General features: G+C 39.2%; 1 protein-coding gene and 1 long non-coding RNA gene across 4 annotated transcripts; one reads left to right on the forward strand and one right to left on the reverse strand.

Annotated features, from left to right (window-relative positions):
* On the reverse strand, window positions 1–27,017 carry hopx.L (HOP homeobox L homeolog). Of its 3 annotated transcripts, none has more exons than XM_041563023.1 (3): window positions 26,932–27,017; window positions 5,521–5,694; window positions 1–899 (listed from the first exon to the last, which is right to left on the reverse strand). In XM_041563023.1, the coding sequence occupies exons 2-3, from the start codon at window positions 5,683–5,685 to the stop codon at window positions 822–824; spliced, it is 243 nt and encodes an 80-aa protein (XP_041418957.1). In that variant the 5' UTR covers window positions 5,686–5,694; window positions 26,932–27,017; the 3' UTR covers window positions 1–821. The 3 variants fall into 3 exon arrangements, with proteins under 3 accessions (XP_041418957.1, XP_018112319.1, XP_018112313.1); XM_018256830.2 differs by lacking the exon at window positions 26,932–27,017 and adding an exon at window positions 20,582–20,738; XM_018256824.2 differs by lacking the exon at window positions 26,932–27,017 and adding an exon at window positions 20,438–20,456.
* LOC108713412 lies at window positions 20,735–24,743 on the forward strand. Its single transcript, XR_001935155.2, has 2 exons — window positions 20,735–21,013; window positions 24,546–24,743. It is a non-coding gene; the product is annotated as an uncharacterized LOC108713412 (long non-coding RNA).
* Window positions 27,018–27,486: the final 469 nt, after the last annotated feature.

Consider the following 27,486-nt stretch of genomic DNA (forward strand, 5'->3'; position numbering starts at 1 on the left):
TTCTGTTTTATTACATTTTTATTAAACAAAACTTCTGATAAAACTGCACAAAACATCAGTCATCATGCACAAAAATATTCACTTTATAGCTGTTGTACTTACACCAGAAATACTGCCTAATGGGCATTTATTAAATAAAATAAAAAAATCAATAGCATTATGTGTAAAATTAATGCAGCACTAATGATTGTATAAAATGCCTTTGTGCCCTATGTAGATATATTGATGATGTTTAGGCGCATTCAGCATATGCAAATTCTTATTAATGTGAGAGAATGCCACAGACTAAAGAATGAATAAGTATTAAAAGGATAAATTAAGTCCTTCCACTGAAAATGCCTTACAGATCAATGAAAGGGCAAAAATTACAGTTGTTAAAAAAGAGAAAGAGGAGAAATCATTAAAAATTATAAATGTTCAACATAGATCAAGGATCTCTACAATCATTAATGCTGTATTAATATTTGGCATTTTATCACTTGGCTTCACATAACTATTTCTTATGGTATTTTTCCACCAATGATGATAGTTTTATATGCAAAAATAATTTCTCTCATACTATATATATATTGGCAGATTATTTCCATTTTTATAATTTATTAGAAGTTCTATTACTCGCTCGCATGCAAATTCCTAGTTTATATATTACACTATCTGGTAGTCAGATATATGGTTATCACTATATATGTCTATCGATTAGGTACACACTTAAATAGATATTTTTTACATAATGCTCACATCTGTAACTAAAAATAAAAATATTTCAAAATAAAAGCTCCTCTTCCAGTCCCTCCGCCCCAAATCCAAGCAATAATATTAATTTAGTCCATGACCGATCCACAGTGCCTAGGCAAGCCTTCAGACTCTCTCCATTTGGCTAATCGTTCTTTGAACCATTTCTAGAGAAATGGAAAACAGACACTGGTTAGTAATTATTGTGTATACACAACTATGGAAATATAACCATATAAACTGTGCTTAGTGATGTCATCCGTTATATTCAATGCTTAGTGATATTATGTGGGTCACATCTCACTGAAATGTATGTTTTATTGAAAACAATCTATGCCTTACTTTTAAATATAATGATATCAGAGGTCACTTTAGAATTCTATGACCTGAATTAAAGGTGTAGAACTTGGCTGCTGGGCAAATTTGCTCCTGGGTAGTAACCCATAGCAACCAATACGTGATTAGCTTTTTTTTTTCAGACAGCTGCAGGCCAAACAATGAAAGCAAATACTTGACTGGTTGCCATGATTACTGCCTAGGTGGAAATTGCCCAGTGTTTATAAATGACCCCACAGTTGACTTCGAACATCCTACTTTACGTGGTATATTTGGAGCAAACATTTTTTTGTCTTCAATGTCCTTTGACCCTTGCTTTTGGACCCAGTAACTGATAGTTACTCCACTGGAACAGATCTTTCAGAATGCTTAAAGGAGAAACAAACCCTTTACAAAAAAAACCCCTACCCCCCTACCTTACATAGATCCCCCTCCCTCCTCCCCCAGCCTAGCTGCTACCCCTGGCAAATGCCCCTAATTTTTACTTACCCCTCGGTGCCGAGTCCGCATCGGAGTTCACCGCAGCCATCTTCCGGGTCTTTGGAAAGCTGAGACGGAGACCGGCGAAGTGGAGCATGCGCAGTTGGAGCAATTTACTGGCTTGCGACAACTGTGAATGCACTGAAATGAACGGAAATTGTGAAGTGCCGGAAGAAGACACGAAGACCAGGAAGATGGCTGCGGTGAACTCCGATGCTGTGACTCTGCACCGAGGGGTAAGTAAAAAGTTAGGGGTATTGCCCCGGGGTTGCAGCTAGGCTGGGGGGGGGGAGGAGGGAAGGGGGTCTACGTGGGGTGGGGGATAGGGTATTTTTTGGTAAAGGGTTTGTTTCTCCTTTAAGGTTCTATATCATCTATCACTTAAATCTGAATTAGACTTCACTGGTTTCTAGGCAACTATATTTTATGCAACTTAGCTAATAGCAGATGTATTTTTTTAAGTTTCCATACCTTAATAATCCTGGCATTCGTAAAGTGGTGTTTTACTGGAGGACGGTATATTGCAGCATTCCTCCTTTAAAATCATGTGAAATATATATGCCACAATGCATTTTAGTAATCAGCTCAAATGTATGCTGAGTGGCTGTTTAACATTTCTGTAGTCTGCAGTACTTACACACTGTTTACTTAGCATACAGCTTGTGCAGTTTGTATGTGGGGATGTTCGTGCCACCTTATAACGGATATAACAAAAGCACTGCATAGGTTAAGTCTCCCTTTTATTCCAATTCCCATCCTCTCTTTTGTTCCCACTCTCTGCTCCCTCTCCTTCCTTCTTTTATGTTCTCTATGTTTGTGAATGTCCCATTATTTGCTTATATCCATAGATTTAGATCATATTCTAGCTTTTGTTATTCAGGTATTTTTTCTAAATACCCAACCCTAAAAGCCAACTGGCCAGCAATAGATAATGACCATTAATAGAGTTGTTTTTGAATGTTGAGGTGATTTTATTTTACTAGGTTGTTTTTTGCTGCCTTCTGCATTTTTAATATTGGCTTCACTTTTGTTTTCCCCAGTCTTAGAACAAGCGTTTCACTGTGGGATGTAACACAGTACCAAGCTCTGCGTTACCCATTAATGTATCAGTTTCACTTGCTGCTAAAAGAGTAGGACAATTGATGCCATTCTGCAGCTACAAGGTCAGCCAGGAAAAACAGCGAGGCCCAATCAAAAGGCAGGCAGCCAAACAAAAGCGCGGTATTAACCATTGCTTAAAATCATTATACATAAAACACTGCACCGATTCACCTATGTAGGGTACGTAACCAAGTGTTTGCCTAAAGAGCAAACGTAGATGCCCAATATGCTACCTGTCTGCAGGGAATCTTATGAAGACCCTTTTAACTTTACAGTCATTGCCATAAATACCTTATGAAGGCTATAAATTCTTCCTTAGCAAGTAAAAAGATCAACATCTTGGCATTCTTGTAGTATCCATAAACTGAATAACTCTCCATTTATACAACAGTTGGAGGGATTTTCAAGATGATACACAAAAGCCTTGTAAATGATATCCTTATAAACGGTAACTAGTGATCTCATCCATTATAAAAGGTTAGTAGTGATGTCCTTTTTGTCACATGACTCACTAACACGTGTGTATTATAATAAATATAGTATGGAATCACATGGCTCACTAACACGTGTGTATTATAATAAATATAGTATGGAAAATATGAGGATATTAGAAGTAACCTTGGAGTTCCATGACCTGAAAAAAATTAGTTGACCTTCGACCTCCTGCTTGAATATGGTCATGGAACCCCTCAGTGATTTATAATATCCTTATAGTTTACAATAGGAGGCACTTTATTCACTATACATATTTTATATATTTTTTATATATTTTTTATGTACCTCAAAAGTTAGAACTTTGTAAATAGATAGATCAATAGATAGATTAATAAAATATAGAAAGATAAATGATTAATAGATAGATAATTAGATAATAGATTTATTATTATGATGATAATAGATAGATAGATGATAGATGGATAGATAAAATATAGATAAATAGATAGACAGATAGATAGACAGACAATAAACAGATAATTAGATAATAGATAGATCAGTGCTGTCTAACTTCTGTGGTACAGAGGGCCAAAATTTTACTGGCCTATCCGGTGGAGGGCCGATAATGGAAGTCAGTGTTGGCCACTCCCCCTTTAAACCACACCCATGTTACCACAAGAACTTTTAAGAACATATCCACATTAACAGTGGTAGCACACCAAAAAACCAAATGGCTGGTGCTCACTGCAGGAATATCCCTCATCACTCGTATGTGAAAAATTGAAGTCATGTTAAAACATACCCTTAAATCCATATGCCTCATTCTCCCTTGTGGATAATACAACAACCACCCTTGGGGGCCCTTAACAACAATTTCCAAATGCTAACAAACCCCAAGAACAAACCCCTAACAGGTTTACATCCCACAGGTAGCGTAGGGCAAGCAGAGAATGGCACACACAAGCAGCACTGGGCAAGCAGAGAATGGCACACACAAGCAGCACTGGGCAAGCAGAGAATAGCACACACAAGCAGCACTGGGCAAGCAGAGAATGGCACACACAAGCAGCACTGGGCAAGTAGAGAATGGCACACACAAGCAGCACTGGGCAAGCAGAGAATGGCACACACAAGCAGCACTGGGCAAGCAGAGAATGGCACACACAAGCAGCACTGGGCAAGCAGAGAATGGCACACACAAGCAGCACTGGGCAAGCAGAGAATGGCACACTCAAGCAGCACTGGGCAAGCAGAGAATGGCACACCCAAGCAGCACTGGGCAAGCAGAGAATGGCACACACAAGCAGCACTGAACAAGCAGAGAATGGCACACCCAAGCAGCACTGGGCAAGCAGAGAATGGCACACTCAAGCAGCACTGGGCAAGCAGAGAATGGCACACACAAGCAGCACTGGGCAAACAGAATGGCACACATAAGCAGCACTGGGTAAGCAGTAGGGATGTAGTGAACTGCCGATTTGGTGTTTGCGAACGCCGTTCGCGAACACCGGCAAAAAATGCGAACGTTCGCGGACAGTTCGCGAACTTCGAACACCCGCTAAAATCGTTCGATTCGAACGATCGAAGGATTTTAATCGTTCGATCGAAGGATTTTCATTCGAATCGAACGATCGAAGCCATTCGATCGTATGCTTTTCATTCGATCGAATGCTTACAATCGTTCGCGAACACCGGCAAAAAAAAAAACGCCGTTCGCGAACACCGGCAAAAAATGCGAACGTTCGCGAACTTCGAACACCCGCTAAAATCGTTCGATTCGAACGATCGAAGGATTTTAATCGTTCGATCGAAGGATTTTCATTCGAATCGAACGATCGAAGCCATTCGATCGAATGCTTTTCATTCGATCGAATGCTTACAATCGTTCGAACGAATGGAAATCGTTCGATTTTTAGCGGTCGAAGGAATTCGAATGGTCGAACGATTTGTATTCGAATCGAACGCGAACTCAAAATGCGAACGTTCCCAAGCGTTCGCGAACATTCGGCGGACGCGAGCGGTCGAAGTTCGCGCGAACTAGTTCGCGGGCGAACAGTTCGCTACATCCCTAGTAAGCAGAGAATGGCACACACAAGCAACACTGGGCAAGCAAAGAATGGCACACACAAGCAGCACTGGGCAAGCAGAGACAGAAGCTATATAGACAAAAAACATAGAGATAATTACATAACACATAGATGATGATGATAGATAAAAGACAGATAAAGGATAAATAATCGATGGACAGATATTTGTTTTCCTTTAGCCTATTTCTTTGTTTAATGTGCAATTCAGGGTGTGGATACCAGGTGAAAAAAGGCCACCTTGTGAATAATTGAAACAGTTCAAGTATTTGTGCTTCTTTTAATAGAGCAGCATAGCAACTCAGAATGGTTAGATTAGACAGAAGTGGAACATTGGTTAGTGTGCACTCACTTTAGTCTCTTCCTCTGTGAGTCCTGTTTCAGCAGCAATCAGCATTATAGAAGTGCTATGAGGCTGCTTACTGACATTGTTGAAATTGTACTCAAGGACTTCTATCTGTTGGCTTGTTAGTCCTGTGCTGTTACTTCCCCACTTTTCTTTCTGGTGTGAGCTCATTATTCCCGTCTAGAATGAAAAAGGTTAAGAATCCAGAAATTAATGAAATAGGCAAATTTCAATGAGCAAGTCTAATTGGCATAGACAGCTAGTAGGAATAATTAGATGATGTTTCAGGTTGTTACAGGCGAAGACATGCAAAATACCAATTATGCATCATTCACCACCAATACTTATGGTTGCACACAATTTTAGTCTGGTTTCTTTGCTCATTTTTGGAGTTATGCTGTGAACACACTTTACATAAAGCATTGAACAACTAGCAGTTAACAGACATTCTAGGCCCATTTACAGAGAACTGATGGGGATGAATACTGACAGATAGGGGCAGATTTATCAAAGGTTGAGGTGAAGTTTCGAAGTGGAAAAACTTTGGATTTCAAGCTATTTTTTGAGTACTTCGACTAGGGAATAGTCATACTTCGATTCGAAGTTTAAAAAAACGTAAAAATTCGAAGTACTGTTTCTTTAAAACTTTGACTTCGACCATTCCCACCTAAAAGCTTCCGAAGTGCTGTGCCTATGGGGGACCTCCTACAACCCGTATGGAGGCAATTTGGGGAGTTTGGGAGATCGAAGGTCAAAGTTTAAAAAATTTCGAATCGGAGTACGATCGAAGTACAATCGTACTATTCGAAGTAGGCCGAATTCAGCCCACTTCGACCCCAAAAAACTTCGACCATCATTCGGTTGGTCTTTTTGAATTCGAAGTTTTTTTTAACTTCGACCTTTGATAAATCTGCCCCTTAATGTTGTTATAGCTTGTTATATAGTCTCTAGTTATTCTGGGGGGCGTACACTGAATTAATCCCCTTTGTCACCATGTGATTTGCAGTGGATGAAGTTGAATACTATTGGGGCAGTTTAAGATGAAATTAATTGGCTATTACAGCCAATCTGCTAGTGAAATGACCAAAATCCCTATTATGAATAGACTGCAGATTATGGAATGTTCTCTAAAGGGTAGAGAACATTTATCACATTCCATGGATATCAGTGTCTCTCAAGGTATATAGGAATCATATAGGTCTGCTGTAAGATTCACACAGATATACCCCCCTATATATGAGCATTGTGGCCTTTAAAATAGTGTCAGAATACGGTTTATTTATAAGATTTACCTTCACAATGTATTTCTTAGGCATCATTGATCTTAATTCTGATGCTTGCAGGATAGATTAGAACAATCATTTAACAAGATCATTCTGTGTCATTATACTGTCCAATTACAGCTGACTAGGAAAACAACACATATTTAGCAGAGCTTTTCTTGCTCAGTTAATGCTCATTAAAGACAAACCAGCACTCTGTCAATGTTAGTAATCCATTGTTATATCAACTTGGCCAGCAGAGAGTAGTCTTTCATTAGTCTTTGAATTTGATTTTCTTAGACTGGCTGCTTCTATTCCTAGAAATAGCCAAGTTTATGAGGATAAATACATTTCCTTGTCCAAATGTAATCTTCTTAACATTTACAGGCAAGACTGTCTTTATGAGTGATAGTGCCTGGGCTGAAACAGTTTTTTTATTGGCCTCCTTTAGTTATATAAGACTGGCGTGGCTCTCTAGTGCTATTAAAGAAAGTATTTGGTTGTTGGTGAGGTGCTGGAGGTCACACTTTAACAACAACTGAAGAGACACTGGTTTGGCAACAACGTTATAATGTGTAACAGTGACTACTCCAAAAAGAATGACTAATTGAAAATTGACACTAAATATCACTGTCTACATCAGGAATCCCCAACCTTTTAAACACGTGATAAAGGTTCCAAGGGTGCCAAATAAGAGCTTTTGATTGGCTATTTGGTAGCCCCATGGGAACTGACAGTCTACCGGAAACTCTGTTTGGCAGTACAACTGGTTTGTAAACAACCAAAACTTGCCTCCAAGCCAGGAATTCAAAAGAGGCCCCTGCTTTGAGGCCACTGGGAGCAACATGGAGTTGGTGAGCAACATGTTGCTCATGAGCCACTGGTTGGGGATGACTGGTCTACATCATACTAAAAGTTAATATGAAGGTGAACTACCCCTGTAATATGATCAGCATGCTCAATCCTGTGGCGTGGAACACTGTGCGTGCCATATTCTTAGAGCAAGCAGGGGTCATATCAGCCCATATACTATAATACAGAACTATTTCCTCATTTTGGTGAGGGAAGGAGAAAAAACTAGGTGCATTATACAGGTATGGGACCTGTTATCCAAAATGCTCAGGACATGGGACAGGGGGTTTTCCAGATAATGGATCTTTCTGCAATTTGGATTTTCATACCTTTAAGTCTACTAGAATCCTGTAAGCATTAAATAAAGCCAATAGGCTGGTTTTGCTTCCAATAATTATATATATATATATATATATATATATATATATATATATATATATATAATTAGATTAATTATATCTTAGCTTGGATCAAGTACAAGCTACTTTTGTTTGGGAGATGGCCTGTCTGTAATTCAGAGCTTTCTGGATAACAGGTTTCTGGATAATGGATAATTTTTCCTGCCTATTGAAATGGGATGGGGTTGGGTTTTAGGTCACCTTGTTCTTTAAAACCTACTTTAGTTTTTCCACCGTAAATGCAAACATTGCTAACTGCGTCATGTTTGCATTTATCTCCAGGATATTTAAGTGAACAAATATAATATGCTCATGCTGAATACACAAAAGATATTTACTGATCTCTAGCAGGTTCTTAGAAGCACCCAGGCAAGTTCATTATCTGTGAAATGTAAGTAAAGGGCATGATCCACTCTCTCTGCCTCTTTCTATCCATTATTCCATTTCCTGTTCTTTCCCTTACTCTGATGTTTTTCCTGTTTTTCTGTGTCAAACACATGCAATGTTTAGTAAAGAAGAGTAGTATTGTATAAAGGGCTTAATTTTCAATTGTTCTATATTTATTTATTTTTATAGATTTTACATTTTTTGTCTTCCTCTTCTGCCTCTTTCCGTTTTTCAAAAGGGAGTCACTGACCCCCACAGCCAATAAACGTTTATTGCTCTGTGAGCCTACAACTTAACTGTTATTGTTACTTTTATTTACTTATCTCTTTATGTGGTTCCTGTACTATTCATTTTCCAGTTTCTCATTCAAGTCACTGCTTGGTTCCTTGAGTAAACGAGACCCTAGCAACAAATTCTGACATGTGAAAATAGAGAACTTCTGAGCAAAAAGCTGCTATAAATGACAAATTTTATCAAGTGCAAGTTGTCTTATGTACAATTTTAATAGTTTATTCAAAGGTGAACTACTCCTTTAACTAATGCATTAACAGTTATGGCCTCTGAGTTTGTCTTAGGTAGTGTTCCTGCTTCCTCAGGCACATATGCTTCCTTCCTGTCTTTTAAAGAGCAGCAGCCCTGTCTTGCTTTATGGTAACACGGAAGCTATTTTTATAGCAGAGCATTCTATCACATTTGATATGACCAAAGGCACTTTCAATTAATGTCAATCGGAAGCAATCCACAGTAAGTGGGGGTGATTTGATCACTAATATTTGTAGCCATGGGAATTAAGGTTATGATACATGTAGCATTTTTGCAGCTGCTACTTTTCAATAGTAAGCAATGCAAGTGCCTCTCAGAAGTGATTTGTCATTTGGTTGCGCCACTAGTTGCATTTGATGTGGCCATCGAATCATGTGATCGGTGATCGATGATCATCTGCTTTTTCACTCGCAGTGATCAAAACAGTATGTGAACCGCAGTCCTATGGTTCAGTGTTCATGAATCGCATACGGAATAGGGAAACCATTTCATTTTCTGAAAAACATATATCTTAATGGAGTGATTGAGCTAAGGGGGGGGGGGGGCTGAACTAATTATGGAGAGGAGTTTGTACAGAAAAAGAACCAAAACCTACATCAAACCCATGCTCATCCTTATCAATCAGTGACACTGACAGTCTGTGTACCCTGTTAGAGGAGAATGTTTTTTACACTAAGCAGTTTCCTTTCCACATATTGTCACGCTTTTGTTTTGATTTGCTTGTGCAGTATCATGGACTTGTTCTAGTTAAGCAAATATTTTCCTTGTGCTTACATGTGCCAGCATTTTCCAAATACAATTTGATATGTTAAAGTCTGTACAATAAATACAGTTATTGTAATGCTGTGGTGAAATTCATACCCAGGGAAGAGGATGTGGGCTATTATTCTAATCTAAGCCATATAAATAAATTGGTCCAAGTGCAGCACTCCAAACTCCAAATTGCACACTTAAATTTGTATACAAGTGTGTGTTGTTCACTTATTAGACTTTGTTTATTCTGGAAGCTCACCAAACCTTTATGTGGCTTCAAGTACCCCACATATCGTAGATTAATAAGATGTTGGATCTGGATGTGTTGATGGGTTTAGTACAGCCTTCCAATGATGCTGGCGCTTCTCCAGGACAAATTTGATGGCCAGCATTAATAATATCATAGTCTTTTTCAAAGAAAAAAAAGCACGGGGATGAAAGGGCATCTGGAATTCAAAGCATTGAAATAAGCTCCCATTCCAATATTGTGGAAGCTGCAGAGGCATGCTACTTTTGCATAGTAAAAACAACTAGAGGTTAAGTGAGCAAAAACCAGGACAAGTACAGAGCAAGTACAACAGTCCAGGTTACTTTGACCCCTCTTTTGTAACGGGAATCAGTAGAGGCCAATGCCGGAACTAGGGGTAGGCAGAACATGCACATGCCCAGGGTGCGACACAGAGAAGGCACTAGGTATTTACCTCACCTACCTGACTACCCCTAGTTTTGGCCAGTCGCCTCCCCACACCCCCACCTAACAGTGACTGAGGGCAGGGTGTGCCTAGGGTGCACTGTATGTTTGGCCCAGCCCTTGTAGAGGCTATAAAAACCTTAAATGAAGCTTCTCTAAATGTTGCCAAAGCACAAGAAATGTTGGATTGCTTTTTGGCCCACAGAAAGAGAACTTTGGCAGTATCCATTTTAAAGCCCTCAGAAGAAATGATGCAGCCAAGAAAGGAAAATCTGGGCTGGAGAATGGTACCAAGATTATAAGTTCCTTGGGTTTTGCAAGAGGTTTTGCCCCTTAATAGAAAACAGCAGCTTTGGGATAAGAGGCAGAGTTCCTGTAAGACAACAATAGTCAGCCCAAGGTTGTAAGTTCACAAAAAAAAGATCCTGGTACCTGCCAATGAACTTAACTTTCAAGGCCCTTAAATATATTCTTTCATAGCCAGGTTTCTGAGAGATAGGCAGGACAGGGGGTATCCCATGCAGGTTGCATGCCAGGAAGTAAGTCAGTAGGACAGTCGAAACAATCGAGAATACTTTTAGTTCAAGACTCTGGCAAAAGACAAATACCAACAAGTAGGAGAAACCCCTGGCACATGGCACTCCAAAAATTAGAATCCTTGGTGCACAGTGAGGAATCGGTTACCTCAAAACCAACCTGGGAAGGAAAAGCAATTCACTGGCACACAAGGGTAATGCTAACAGGGCAAGCCCTTGCTCATTTATTGTATGATGCAAAGTTTCGGGAAGAACACTCCCTTTGACAAAGGGGGTGTTCTCCCCGAAATGTTGCATTGTACAATAAATGAGCAAGGGCTTTTCCCTGTTAGCATTACCCTTGTGTGCCAGTGAATTGCTTTTCCTTCCCAAAAAGACAAATACCCACAACTAGGCAGTGTGTCTTTCAATCTAGATATGGATAAAGCACAGACAGGAGACAAGGGCAGGGACACACAAGTGGTAAAATGAAAGAAACTCCATGAGGTTATTAGTCCAGAAGTCCAGACCTCTGTGATGCTGTATAATTAAGCCTTTTGTAACTAGGGTATACTATTTAAAGGAGAACTCTACACAAACATAACTGAAGCTTTTTGAAAAGTAAACATAATTTCAAGCAACTTTGCAATATACATCAATTAATATGTAGACTTTTCATAATTTTTAATGGTTTCTGACAGTTCCTTAAGCCTAGCCCCCTGCTCTTCTGCCTATCTTTTCTGATTACTTTGCTGAGCTGGCTGACTACTGTTACTTTGTATCAACAGCCAGCTGTCCTTAGCCTTCATCCTCTGAACCCCACAATTGTGATTTCAATAAGGAACGGAGTGCAATGTATTGTGGGTTATGTAGTTCCTGCATGCTGTCTGTAAACTGTGGAGAAGTTGTTACCATTTGTAACATCAGTATTTAGTCCCTCCTTCCCTGCCAGGATTTCAAATGATGCAAAAAGAGAAGAACTGTTAACCAGCTGGATTTCAGCATAGAAAATGGCATTTATTCATACTTTTTGAAGAAACAGGTAACTGTGATGGGTATATTAAGGGTTTCTGTGTTATGTGGGCCTCTTTATCAAATTTTGGTTTGGATGCCGGAGTTCCCGTTTGATGGTGTTTTTTACTGTCATAAGGCAAGAATATATTTTTGTCATTTTAAAAAAATATATGAAAATAGCTGAGTCATAACCTACTTTTTATTACCTTTTTCTCCTTGAGCATGTGTAATCAGGCAATTATATTGCAACACCGAGACTATTATGTTATTCAGTTAGACAGATGTTGCAGGAGGGAAGCAAATCCCTTAGGAATATTTGCAATTATTAGTGTACTGAAATTTCTGCATATCTGCTGTCTCTGACATTTCACTTTTGGTCAGTTTTCAAAAAATTCTAAGCATTTCTATTTCATAAACGGTAAAGGAAACACAACTCCTAAGCAGCACAGCTGCAACTTTACATCTCTTTGCCATAAAAAATGGTAAATTAGAAGTTAAGCAAAATACGTGGAAGTAAATCTTACAGTTTACTTTAATGATTAAATCTTTCCAGAAAACCAGCCATACATTTTTCATTCGGTGAATCAGCACTTTTAGCAACAAACGAGTAAGTGCCCCAACAGGCACAAAACATGTTTGTCCTAATAAATGGCTTGAACTTTTAATTACATTTTTTGTTACTTAATTTTTTGGAGGAAGACTCACAACTCTGTTTGTTGCTTATTGCTTATGCACCCGTGGACTTGGGTGAACTGTGAATATATCTTTCAGCTTCCATTTTCACTGCTTTTGTGATTAGACGCTAATTCACAGCAGTGCTGGTATTGGCAATTTGCATCAATTTCGTTATTTTGAATCAGCACTTTTCTTGGAAGAGAATTTTGTAACTTAGATTCAATTAGAACACCCCCAGTTGATGCAGATAAATAGAGAAATGGCATTTTCTCTAGTTTCAGTAGATGTCCTCTTTTTACAGGAAAAGAAACTGGGGTTATTGTGTTTTTCTGGCAGTCTGTGCTAAGATTAAAATACAAGAAAAGGACAAAAGCTTAAATGTAAGAATCTGGGGCACTGCTCCATAGTTTAGTGTTATCCCTACATCTTTTCTGATCACTGCTGAGTTCCTTCAGCTTGGTTGACAGCAGATAACTTACTTTTGATGGTCCAACGCCCAGCCTTAGGCAAGAGCATGCACAGATCATCCTTTCCGAGCTCTGCTACTGTCTGACAATGACACATTTTGGGTCCAGATATGAGAAACTTGTCGGACCCCAGCACCAGACGAAAGTGACATCAGTGGGAGCAAAGAACACTGCAGCAAGCTACATGTACTTGGAACAGAGTGGACTAAAATATCTGATAAACGTTTCCACTTTTTGCAACTTTCCTGTGCAGGGGAGAAAACTATTTCCCCATAATGCACTAGCTTCCAAAAGAGTTACCTTTTTTTTTTATGTAGATCTGCAATACTTGCAAACCAACATGAAAGAATTGAATTGAATGGGCAATTGTATTTGGTTAATTATGAGTATAACTATGTAACAATACATTGATTCAATACTTCTGGTATTTAACCCATAAAGGTTGGCTTTTGCTGTGTTTTTAGGTGTGAAACCCACACAACTCTAACAGAAACAGAGGAGACAGTAATTCTTATCTTCCAACACTGCATCCATTATCATACTTTCACTTCATGACTGTGGAAAGTAGTTTTGAAGTGCTCTTTATGATGTCTATTTTTATATGATAATGCTTAATGCTTATCATCTGCACAGTACATACCAACACTCCACAGTAGCCAGAAACTGCAAAGAGCTCATCTGTATCTCTGCTTTATGAACAACCTCTCTTCCCTCTAATATAAATAGTCAGTTACTGTTCCTGTATTATGTTTTTAAGATTCCTTCTTTCACACAATTCAAACTTGAATTTTTGCACAGGAAAGTGCATATTCCACAAAACGACACTTTTTAAAGAGAAACATTTCATGAAATTTAAAAGGAGCTGTTGAGTTAACTTTTAGTATGATGTAGAGAATGATGTTCTGAGACAATTTGCAACTGGTTTCGATGTTTAATTATTTGTGGTTTTTGAGTTTTGAGTTATTTTTGCAGCTCTCCAGCAATCTGGTTACTAGAATCCAAATTAACTTAGCAACCATGTACTGATTTGACTGGAATATGAATAGGAGAGGACCTGAATAGAAAGAGGAGTAATCAAAAGAGTCAATAACAATACATTTGTAGCCTTAAATAGCATTTGGTTTTATATGGGGTCAGTGACCCCTATTTGAAAGCTGGAAAGAATGAGATGGTGGTATATAATTAAAACTCTATAGAAAATTAATAATGAAGATCAATTGAAAAGTTGCTTAGAATTAACCACTCTATAACATACTAAACGTTAATGTAAAGGCGAACTGCCCATTTAATTTACAAGATGAAAATGCTTCAAGATTTTGTGCTCATGATTCTGCCCAAGATTGTTTTTGTTATTTTATATTATATTAGTAAATGCAAACATTGAGGGCTACAGAGGGTATGACTATAGAGGGTCTGGTCACTGCTGGTCCTGCAATCCAATATTTTGTATTATTCATTATGCAAAAGGAGACCCACATGTTGAAACTGTACTGATCCCTAGATAGTTTCTATTGGCAGACCTGATACTGACAATGATAAGAATCCCCTTTTGTGGTGTCAGGTGCTGTACTGAAGAACCCGCCACAAGGCCATATCCATATGCAAAAAAGAATTACCAGCAGCACATTGTGTGCATTGTAGTTGTGCAAAATAGGTTTATTCAGCCCAAAAACATACAAGATAAGGCAACGTTTCTGGCTTGATAAAGGGCTTTGTAGGCCCGAAACATTGCCTTATTGTGTATGTTTTTGGGCTGAATAAATCTCTCCCATATACTCATGGTTGGACTGGAGGGGCCCGCCGGGGCTGCTGTCTCAGGGCCCCCAACCCCTGCCACAAAGCCCCCCTCCAGACCTCCGCTGCAGCCACAACCTCCCATCAGCCCATGCTCGCATGAGCGTACCTTCTTTTGCCGCAACTGGGGCCAGAGAGGGTAGTCGGGGGCAGCAAGGGCAGGGAGCAGGTCTGGGTCAGCAGGACCCACAATAGCCAGCACCCACTTGTTTATTTTCCCAGTCCGACCCAACATATACAGTATTTGTCCAATGTAGGGGAGAATATGGGCATTAATCCCACCACCCACCTGCTGAGCTTTAACTGCTGTTAGGCCAGGAGCATCTAACTGTAAAAGTGAAAATGCATACCCCCCCATACAGTTCTTAAAATAATGTAGCAACTTTCTTTCATAGCATCTACTAGAAATATGTCTAAAGCAACTGGAATTTCTGAGTATTTTTAAAAATGTTTTACCACTCATCCGAGCAGCTTGTTCAGTTCAACTTCAGTTCTTTCATTGCATAGATAAGGCCATTGTACAAGGGAAATCTTAGGGCATCTTATGTGACTTAAATATAAAATATAAAAAATCACATTTATTTTTTATACAATGATGGCAGTACTAGAATTATTTAGCAAATAATTATGGTTGAATATTACTTAGTTTAAGGATTAAGTGTTTGAGAATGAGGTGGAGCAGCTTGTGTCTAGGTTTACAAACCAGGATACTCAAAATATGTACCAGAGAGAGGGTGTGTCAATGCAAAACACAAGTCCAAATGAAGTATTATTTATGGAAAAAAAAGCCTGATACATAGCATTTATTACAGATTATATAAAGCAAAAGAGATATAAAACTACCACTGCCAAAAATCGACTGGGTAGAAAAATGAGAGGCAACTATCCCTTTAGTAGAGGCAAAATATGTAGGTGTATGCTAAGAACAAAAATGCAAGAATTTCTGCATTACATCAGCTCTTTTGACTTCAGCTTCTCATTTTTATGACAGTGACCCAGAGGAGTTGAGATTTGTTGGGTTAGAAAATGTACCATTAAATAGAAGAGGGGATGTGCATAAGCTGTTATTACAGAAGGAGTATAAATATCAATTTCAAATGCATACACTAATTCATTAAAATGCGAAGTTGCGTCTCTGCAGCCAAACTCTGGGGAAGTTTCGCTTGCATAAATTCGCCAGCCCGAGCATTTCATAACAAATGTTCACTAACGATCATTCCTGCATAGCATAACTTCGTTAGTACACTTAAGCTTAGGTCAATTTGAATAGGGCGGGTACATATAGGTCGTATATATATATATATATATATATATATATATATATATATATATATATATATATATATATATATATATATATATATATATATATAGGAAGCAAAATAAAGACAAAAGAGATCCTCTAATGCCCTAAACATGAGCTCACCCTAAAACAAATGTGGCTTGCCTCTCAAATAGTTATAAAAAAATATTAAAACAAAAATATAAACCCAATCCCACTTTAAAATATGAAAAAGCGCATTTTTATAACTTTTCGGCATACAGGATATGATGTCCCTGACATAAGATTGAGCAGGATGTAGCATCTACCTGGCGAAGGAAACTCTGGCGAAAGGGGTAACGTAATGGAAAATTCGCACTTTAGTGAATTTAATAATGACCATTTGCCTGAGTGAAAATTCACCTGGCGAAAGGATGCGAAACCTCGTTAGCGATGTACTTTCACTAGTGAAGTGTCCTGTACACCTGTCTGTAAATTGGAGATGTCCCTACAGATTGGATTTCTGGCAAATTTTCACTAGTGACGGCACACCTCCCAACTGTCCCGTTTTTAGAGGGACAGTCCCTCTTTTGACAGTTCAACCTGCAATCCCTTATTTGTACGGGAAAGTCCAATTTTTCTCTGCACTGAACAGCCAGAAAAAGAAACAAAGTTTCTAAATTAATTGGCTTTTGCCAGAGAGCTCAGAACAGCCAACAGCAGCAGATAAGATACCTTTGTTACAATTTCAAGATAAGCAAATAAGTAATTGTAACAATATAATATAACAGGTCCCTTGGGAAAAGTTAGACTCACAGCTTAAAGGGCAATTCACCTTCATTAACATAACTGTAATAACTGAACATGGTAATTGTCCCTTTTTTTATTTCCAAAATGTTCAGAGGTATGTGACGTTTCACCCTTTGGTAAATTTGCCCCTATGGCTTAAGGCAAGCAAAACATTTTTGCATGCATTTATGATAGCTAAAAACAATTAGAAGGGTTTCGTTATCATATCATAAGTTGATCCAGGGACTTATCCGATTGCCATTTTGGAGTCAGGAAGGAATTTTGCCCCCTCTGAGGCACATTGGAGAGGCTTCAGATGGGGTTTTTTGCCTTCCTCTGGATCAACTGGCAGTTAGGCAAGTTAAAATAGAGTTAAAAGATTGAACTTGATGGATGGGTGTCTTTTTTCAACCTAACTTGTTACTATGTTACTGTGTATATATAGAAAAAGCAGATCAATCAGAAAAGAAGAATTGTTTCTTTAAATAGGAAATTACATTGATGCATTTTGAGGGTTTCTGGATAAGAGGTTTTCCAGATAATAGATATCAGACTTATACTAATGTTGGTGGTATAAAGTGTAAAATTTGTGTTCTATCCTGAGCTTAAAAATAGCCTTCTTACAGGCTATGTGTGTTCTATCCTGAGCTTAAAAATAGCCTTCTTACAGGCACTATATTTAAGTTAACTATAGAAGTATTTTGTCACACATTATGTCTGGTGGCAGGAACTTTTTTTTGCTAAGAAGTAACTGTGTCAAGCACTGTCACAGATCACTTCCATTTGTAGACAATGGGACTGCTGCAAATACGCAATTTTTCATGAGCAGGTGCAAGTGCTATGCATGCAGATGGGTCCAGTGTTTCTAACTCCAGCCCTACTATCATATTTTATGATAATCTCTTAATTGGTTAGAAATTATATATGTGTTATTACTAGATCATTTAATTGTACATCACCCTCTAGAACTGACTATATTGCATATTATGTACCCTTTGGGCTATATTTACTAATGTGTATTATCCACTCCAAGTAATCCTGCACAAGGATCCCTTGGTGGATCTGGAGTTAGGCAAAAGGTGAAAAGGAAGTAACAAGAACACAAAACTTGGCGGCAAATGTGCCTTTTATGATAGACTTACTAAGAAATCTGACAGCTTTCCAAGGGAACATAAGGATAAAACTTGCACTCATTAGGTTCCCAGATGTTGCTGGAATACAACTCGGCAAGCTTTAGCACTTGAGAATGCTTTTGGAGGTTGATGGGAATTGTTAATAATATCTGAAAGTCTAAGGGCAGGGGCACACAGGCAGATTCGGGGAGATTTAGTCGGCTGGCAACTAATCTCCTCTTCTTTGGGACGACAATCTCCCCTAACTTCCTTCCGCCTGCTAAAATGAAAAATTGCCTGCGGCAATGCACTTGCAGTGCTTCGATTTCCGAAGTCGCTCAAAGTTTCTTCGTGAGGCAACTTCGGGCAACTTCAGAAATCGAAGCAACGCGAGTGTATTGGCGCTGGTGTTTTGTCATTATAGCAGGCGGCAGGCAGGGGGAAGGAACTAGGGGTTGGCAGAGTAGGTGCCTGTCTAGGGCGCCATCATGGTGGGGGTTTTTGGTTTGCTTGACCTTTAATAGTTTTTAAATTTTATAAACTGCCTGTTCTTACACGTGATTCATACTGCAGGCAGAAGCACTTCCCACCTCCCTCTTGGCAGCTGCTGCCACAGGTACATATTTGTGGGCAATATCTTGGCTGCTACTTGCACAGGTAAACAAATGATATGGGGCAATATGATGGATTTTAGGCTGCTGCTGACACAAGTACATATTTGGCGGCAATTTTGTGGATATTTTGGCTGCTGCTGGCACAGGTACTGATCACGGGCAATATGAGGGATTGGCTGTTGCTGGCTCAGATATGTGGGGCAATATGGTGGCTGCTGACACAGGTACACAGATGTTTGGAGCAATATGATGGCTTTTTGGCTCTTGCTGGCACAGATACAAATTAGGGGTAATATGATGGATTTTTTTGCTGCTGGCAAAGGTGCAGATTGGGGGTAACAAAATGATGGATGTTTTGGCTTATGCTGGCACAGGTACAGATTGGGATCTTGGGAGCAATCTGAGGAATTGATAAATGGGGGTATAAATGGGCCATATGAATGGTAAGGTGGGAAATGGTAATGCAGGACTGGGTGGGGGGGCACTGATTGAAGCTATTGCCTAGGGTGCCAAAATACCTTGGCCCAGCCCTGGAAGGCAGTTCAGGGAGATTGTCGCCCCGCAGAAGAGGCGATTAGTCACCAGGCGACTAAATCTCCCCGAATCTGCCCGTGTGCTTGAACCCTAAAGCTGGCCATAGATGCAAAGATCTGATCGTACGAATTGAGGATTCGTACGATTTTTGGACCATGTGTGGAGAGTCCCGTCATTTTTTGTCCGGTGGAGATCGGTCGTTTGGTCGATTGGACAGGTTAAGAGATTTCTGTCGGCTGCCGATAATATCTCTGCATGTATACATCAGCTGATCTGTTCTTTTGTACTTTATTTGATCGGAATGGTTAGTGGCAGGTTGGGAAATGGGAAAGTCCGATCATACGATGATTCGTACGATCAGATCTTTGCGTCTATGGCCAGCTTTAGGCTAGGTCTAGAAATATGAGTAAAAAGCAATGTTAGGTTCCCCCTTTCCCTCTGAAAAATTTGGGAAATGAGCTCACTCTAAAAAGGTGATCCCTGACCATTAGATAAAGAAAGTCATGGATGACTTTCTTTAATCCAATCCCATTGGATGTTGGAGACTGAACTCTTAACAATTATCTCCATACCAAAGGTACTAATGAGGGCCAGACATCCATAATAAATGAACTCATTCGCCACTAGTTATGTACCATTGACCTGGCTGCAGATATCCTTTTTAATAATAGATGTCCAGATTTCAAGGTAGAAAGTAACACGCAGTGGAAAGTAATACTGTCTGTAGCCTACATGGTTCCTTAACCCTACATATCAATTTCACTGGCCGGAAAAAACTTTTTTTTTTTAAACAGAAAAAAAAAAAGTAGCAGTGGAATTGAAAATCAAATGTTTTGCACTGTTTAGTGCATCTCTGCCTAATAATTCTGCTGCACTTTCTTAAATACCCTCCTGGAGCCACAGTGGTTTAACTCTTTAACTTTTCTGCCAGATCCATAGTAACTTGGGTTGAAAAAAAAAGTCTGTCCAGTTCAAACTTTTGAAATCTATATAAAATGGGGCTCAGTTATAAACACTGAGCAAATTTGCCCATGGGCAGTTACCCATAGCTACCAATCAGTGAACAGCCTTTTAAAGCCAGCTGCAAGTAGAACAATGAATGCAGCAATTTGATTGGTTGCCATGGGTTACTGCCCATGGGCAAATTTGCCCAATGTTGATAAATGACCTGTGTCAAACTGCAAGTGCAAAATAGGGTTTTTTTTCAGAATCCTCCTAACACATTCCAAAGAGAAGGCAAAAAACAGAGCAGTCGTACTTACTCAGCAGCACAGTATCTTGCTGACAGTCTCCATTCACAACACGTCTTGTTTTAATTAAAGACACACAAGTTACAGCACTTGTAGCAGTTGTGACAGAGGACGCCTATTTGTTTATATCACATAGAAATCAGGGAGGACTCGTACCTGAAAAACCTGCAGTACAGGCAGGACGAGGACAACGTGCCGTTCAGCGGTCAGAGACGCTTCTGCTCCTAAGGGCTGCGCGTTTCTATGGAACTGTTGTTCCTGTCACGGCCGTAGCTCTCCAGATGCTGCTGCTGCTGCTGCCGAATGGGCGGTCAGATTTCACACACGGAGCACACGCCCATTGAGCTTGGCAGAAGGTTATGAAAGTTCTGCTGAAATCACATGTCACTAAAGCGACAGACCTCACCATAAATAATGACGTAGTATGTACAGAAAAATGAGGCACCTCAAACCTGTATGTTTTTTCCACTGTCTCATTGCTTTTAACTACGTTGCGTTGTTTTTCCACTCGGTAATCCTGTGTGAAAATGGCCTGTGTGTTTTCCATGCAGTGGATGAAAGTAGTGCTGTGTGCTGCACAGTTTTCAGGTAATGCATTGTTGTTAGTTTTGTCAAGGAAATGCAATTCATTTTGCAGGCTCACAGAGGGACACAACATTATTACATGTATTATTCTTTTATTGATATACAACTAGAGCATTCACAGTGATGTGAAGAGATTAGACTTCATTCCATCAGGCCCTCTCCCAGTGGAGCTTACCATCTGGGCTCAAAGGTAATAAGGAGAATCTTAGTGCATGGCCAGTGACGGACTGGGGCCACTGGGACTGCTACCTCAGGGGCCCCCACACAGTGTCGGACTGGGACACCAGGGGCCCACCCAAAAATCTTAGACCAGGGGCCCACTGTCCATACTATTATTCTTCCTCCCCTCGTTCAACCTCTATTCTCCTAGTCTCTTTTCTTTACATAATATAGTGAATAAAGTACCCCCTATTGTAAAATATATAGTGAATAAAGTACCCCCTCTTGTAAAATATAAGGATATTATAAGTTACCGAGGAGTTTCATGACCATATAAAAACACGAGGCCGAAGGCCGAGTGTTTTTATACAGGTCATGGAACTCCGAGGTAACTTATAATATCCTCATATTTTACAACTGGGGGTACTTTATTAATTATAATACACAAATTTTAGTGAGTCATGTGACAGAAATTACATCACTACTCACCGTTTATAACTGATGACATCACTACTCACCGTTTATAAGGATATAATTTACAGGATATTCATGGCTTTTGTGTATTATAAGGATATTATAAGTCACTGAGGAGTTTCATGACCATATAAAAGTACGAGGCCGAAGGCCAAATACTTTTATACAGGTCATGGAACTCCGAGGTAACTTCTAATATCCTCATATTTTGCAACTGGGGGTACTTTATTTATTATAATACACAAGTTTTAGTGAGTCATGTGACAGAAATGACATCAGAACTCACCGTTTATAACTGATGACATCAGAACTCACCGTTTATAAGGATATAATTTACAAGATATTCATGGCTTTTGTGTATTATATAATCTATTTATCCATCTAGTTAGCTTCTTTGTTCTCATAGAAATTAATAATGACCATGAAATAAGCCAAATTATTAGAAACAAGAGGCCCACTGAAACCTGGGTCCACCGGGAGTTTTCCTAGTATCCCGATGGGCCAGTCTGACACTGTGCATGGCCATATAAGTGGAAAATCTTACAGCCAGTGTCGGCCCCTCCTGGGGTCCTGGGGAAAAGCCCCCTCAGACCACCCCGAATCGGAACCCCTCTCTGCCCCCTGCACACATATTTTCTTCTTGTGGCCTCACTGGGGGCCAGGTAGGGACAGTAAAGGAGGTGTTGTTCAGGGAGCGGGTCTGGTCTGTTTAAAATATTTTATTTGATTTTCATATTAAACAAATGAAATCAAAATGACAACAAATGTTATGCAGATGAACAAAATATGTTGCATACGAGACAATGGCATTATATTATCAGGTCTGGTCTGGCCCAGTCCGACACTGCTTACATCTGAAGGTGGAGGTATCAAACCATGGAAGAAAGGGTAGGCACTTACAGATCCCACAGAAAGCCAAAGTAAAAGAACTGCAGACTTTATTTAGACAAATTATAGATGTTCACAAAGCCTTATGCGTTTTGTGCACTTCGACACTAAATTGCACAGGGAGCAATTTTGGTCCACCCAACTCACACTGTTTACAGCTCAAGGTGGAGGCAGGTCTGGACTGGGAATAAAAATAGGCGCTGGCATTTCAATTTCAAAGAGGCCCAAACAGCCCCCAACAGCCCACTAAATAGTGACAGTCTATGGCTTCATACAGCAGCCCCTCTGGCATTTGCCAGGACCCACAGATTGCCAGTCCGGGCCTGGGTTTCAAACCATGGAAGAAACATCAGGCACTCACATATCCCACAGACAGGCAAAGTAAAGGAACTACAGACTTTATTTAGACAAACAGATGTTCACAAAGCTTTATGCATTTTGTGCACTTGGACACTAAATTGCACGGGGTGCGGGTCTGGTCCACCCAGTCTGATACTGCTTACAGCTCAAGGCAGAGGTATAAAACCATGGAATGGCAGGCACTCATAGTTCCCACAGGCAGTCAAAGTAAAGGGAATCTAGAGTTTATTTAGGCAAATAATAGATGTTCACAAAGGGTTATGCGTTGTGTGCTCTTGGACACTAAATCAAAGTCTATCAAAGAGGGATGCGGCTCTCTGGCAGCCTCTTTGGCCAACGAGAAAGAACATGCAGCTCATACCAAGCAACATCCCCTCTAAGCTTTGCGCTTGTGTGCAAAGTATCGAGGCCAGAGCACACAACAAATTGTGAGCTCTAGGGAATTGTTGTTATATAGACAGTCTAGTGATGTACCTAACTTAAATGTTAGACATCTCAAGGCTTGGGCGTTAGAAATATCTTTAAATACAATAGAGTGGTTATATTATAGAGATGAAAACTAAAGGTACACGCACCATCTCATGTTATACTGAGGAAATTAAGAATACAGCCTTTCTGAGTATAAAGGGGTTTTATACTCTTTTAATTAAGTATGTAAGATGTATTGAGTTGGAATCCACAAACCCCACTTGGTAAATTAAATGGTACAATAAATATTGAAAGGTGAACTTTAAACACCCAGGGAGTGTTGTTTTTTTGTGAAGAAGCCCTAACCTTATTGTTTCTATGGGTAAGCGGCAACAAATAAAGATACTGTTCTGTGGAGCTATAGATATATATCTAAATATTATTTTAAATAATTTCCTTGACATCAGAATGGATGACTTGCTGCAGAGCAGCCATGTGGCACAGTGATATTGCTTATCAGGAAGCATCTGTCTTGATATCTGTTAGACTGTTTCAGATGCAGCTGCCTTATAAAATGTACTGTTTGGAAAAATCAAAGGGAAGGTCTGGCCTTAGTATACTGAATACAAACAGCCTTATTCAAATGTGACAGGGTGATTTGTCAGTGTGTTCTTTCTATTGAATTAAGTCATTTATATAAAGTGGTGCAGAAGAGTAACGTGCTAGTAGCAATGAAGTAATCACTAAAACAAAGAGGATGTATTAGGCGTAGGGAGATGAGGCTTCTGCCTTGGGCACTGGACTACTGGGGAAGTAATTTTATTAGCCATAATAGCCTGCTCTTTGCCTCTTTTATTTTGAACAGTACCAGTCCAGAGTACAAGGATTTACGAAAATCTAGTTAGCATGTTTATGTTTTTTAGGGTGCCAGAACACCAAGTTCCAACAATGTAGTTTAGTATTGGGGCAGTGATAAAGACAATTATGGGAGGGGATTCATAGATTGACAATGTGAAGGAATATAATAGAGAATAAGGAGTGCAAAAGACATAAGGCAACATACATATTATGCAGAAAACCATGTTTTTCAGTTGGCATGAATGAAAACCCCTACTTTAAAATAATAGTTTACCCTGTAAGAAACTCTTATTGCAGCATTAAGATATTAATATGCACTCTACCTAGTTGGCAGTCGGACATGAGAATTAATATAACTATAATCCTACTTTTTTTTTCTCTTTGGCAGCCTGAACATAAAATGTCACAACTTCATCTTATTCATGAAACATGAAGAATAAACATCATGCCAACAAGCCCAGTGAGCACACCGCCTTCATAACTGGAAATGCTTGATTAAAGGATCATCACTGAACCCACCTACAAATTATACAGCTTTCAAACACAATATGTCAGTAGATTAAATTAAATGTTTTTTGGTGTCAAATCCAAGGAGTGGCATAATTATTTCTTGGCATAAAGATTCCAATTTGAATCACATATATCCGTCCTCTGGTAAGTGATAAATCAGGTAATCAGTTAATCAGTCAATTTTCTTCTCTGCCTCTAATTACTGCTAGTCATATGACAATCATAGTCAAGAGTCTTGGGCAATCCTGGTTTTGAACCGAGAATGCATTCCTTCCGATATTCCTGACTGGAAGCCAGTACAATTTGGATCTGATGTGACTTTGGCCATATATGTCTCTGAGTCACCTGAAACTGCATTCACTTGCACTTGGTTGCAAAATGTAGAGTGCCTATGCTAAAAAAAGCATCATTGCAAGGTAAGTGAGTGGGGCTTGACTTCCGTTAGGTCCTAAGTGTCCACAACCAGTTGAGTAACTATTAGGGTTGTAAGTTGTGCAATTGTACCCAGGCCTTCACCCTTTTGGGAAATTCAGTGGTGCCTGATTTTGGACGGAACTGGAAAGATATTTGCACATTTGTGCATCTGGCAAAGCAGGCAAGCATCCAGGGGGAGGGGTGGTTCACGTCCTGCACCCAGGCCTATGCAACGCAACTTTTACGATTGCAGTTATGACTTCTAGATAGAGGTCTTCGAAAATATTTTCAGTGCCTAAATAACACACTGAAGTGACACTATTTCTACTGAAACTCTCCCTCTCAGGGGTACTTGAACTGACTTTAACAGAGGCTTAACAAAAATCAACAGCACTGGGCCTCTGAACCACAAGTAGTACAGAATTGAAATAAACATTTTTATTGTAAATAACTATTATTTTATTTAAAAAATAAACCTCATAGGCTATAATAACACCCTGCTTATTCCCAAATGAGTGAATTTAACAGTGCAAATGATACATTTTGGTTTCAGCAGACTTATCAGTTTTGTTATAGAGGCTAACATATAGCCTGTGCAGCCGTTTATTTAGCTTTAGCCAGAAATGTATGGATGCTGAGAATAAAGATCTGGGGCTTTTTTACTAACAAAGTGCCACTACTATATTAAAGGAACTAGGAAAATTCCTAAAACTGAAAATGGCTAGAAATAATATTTTTTATTTAACTTCTTGAACCAGCCAAAATGTTCAGCATCACTATAGTAGTAATGATCCAGGTCTTCAAAATGGTTACAGGAGTTTCCCATCTTGGACTTTGTTAGTAGTGTCAGTGACACTGCACATACTCAGTGTGCTTTGAGCAACTATTGCAAAGCTAACCTTAGGGGTTGTTGTAAATCATCAAGTAGAAAATTAGGTTTGCCTTGTAGCTGATGCTACAGGGCTGATTAAATTCTGCTGCTAACGGTGCTGTTTTTTGAGCTGCCATGTACTAATAATTGTTTACCAATCAGCATCAACCTTATATTGTGACTTTTATATGATATAGTATACTGAGTGTTGGTTCTTCAGCTCAGGAACTGACAGCAGCACAGAGCATGCACAGTGAATTAGCTGTAAAGATGGAGAGCTACAGGGAAATCTTTGGAGGCACAGACCTTTATTGCTAAAGGACTATGGTTACTTATTTAGTTAAACTTTAGTTCTCCTTTAAATTACATTTACATTGCAAATATTACAGGCTCTACTTCTATAGAAAGCATCCAGTCATCTGGATTGCCAAATCCTGCTGACCATATTGTGATAATCTGAAATAAGTGGGAAGGAACAGAAATGAGAAATGTTTGCAAGCCCTGTGACTTTTAGAACCATCAGGGCTTCACTAACTGCACCATTTATTTTAAGTGATATCTGTACTTTTTTTTTTAAATGTATGAATATTGCAAGGTTCATTCTATATGACTTTTCTACTAGGCTGGGAATAAGGGTACTGCTATACATCATTTCACTATAGGGCTTGAATGTGATCTCATTTTATGTCAAGAAAAAAAGCAGCATGGTAGTACTTGCCCTGTTAAAAAAACAAGCAGCAGATAAATACAATGTACTATATTGAATTAACAGTACCCAAATCACTTCTACATCATTTATCTTGTTATTTTCTCTATGTACTGTTAATTTATGTGCATACATATAAACATATGAGTGTCTGAGTATGTCACATCCTCTGTCAACTGTATATACTTTCAAACTGTAACTTTGTAAATCATATATAATATTTGTATCCATTTCCTTTAAGACTTTAAGCACTTAAGCAATGGAGTCACTCACCCTTACAGATCAAAGGCTTTGTGGTTCTCGATCCAGTAAGCTGCAAGCTCTGTATGTTTCCCTGTATATTGCTTTAAATCTGTTTCACTTGTTGATAGCAAACTTTTTTTTATCAGTTTTCTAGTTTGGGAGCTGTTCCAGTCCCTCTTCTAGAAGCACATGAACACTGTTTGTGCGTGACAGTAAATCTATTCATAGCAATCTCTAATCTGTTTATGTAGATGACCAGCATGTTCTCTACTGTCTACAAACAGTAGGTAAACTCCAGAGTAGGCTCTAGCAATGTGAAATATCTGACACCATCCCTATCACAACTGTAGTAGTAGTCAGAAAAAAAAGGTACGGTCTGTTGAGAAGCCTGTTGAGAAGCACTGTATACTACATAAAATAATAGGACAAGCTTACCCTCTTTGCATTAACTATCTATTATGTGTCCTTCCATGTATGAAATAGTTTCTCCCCTATAACAGAGCCAGCTAAGTTGGGGAGGCTGTAGGCAGTGAGGAGCCAAGCTGACTTATTGTATTTGACCTTATTAGCAATACAGATTTTCTG

This window comes from Xenopus laevis, chromosome 1L (assembly GCF_017654675.1).
Source record: "Xenopus laevis strain J_2021 chromosome 1L, Xenopus_laevis_v10.1, whole genome shotgun sequence".
Taxonomy (NCBI): Eukaryota; Metazoa; Chordata; class Amphibia; order Anura; family Pipidae; genus Xenopus; species Xenopus laevis.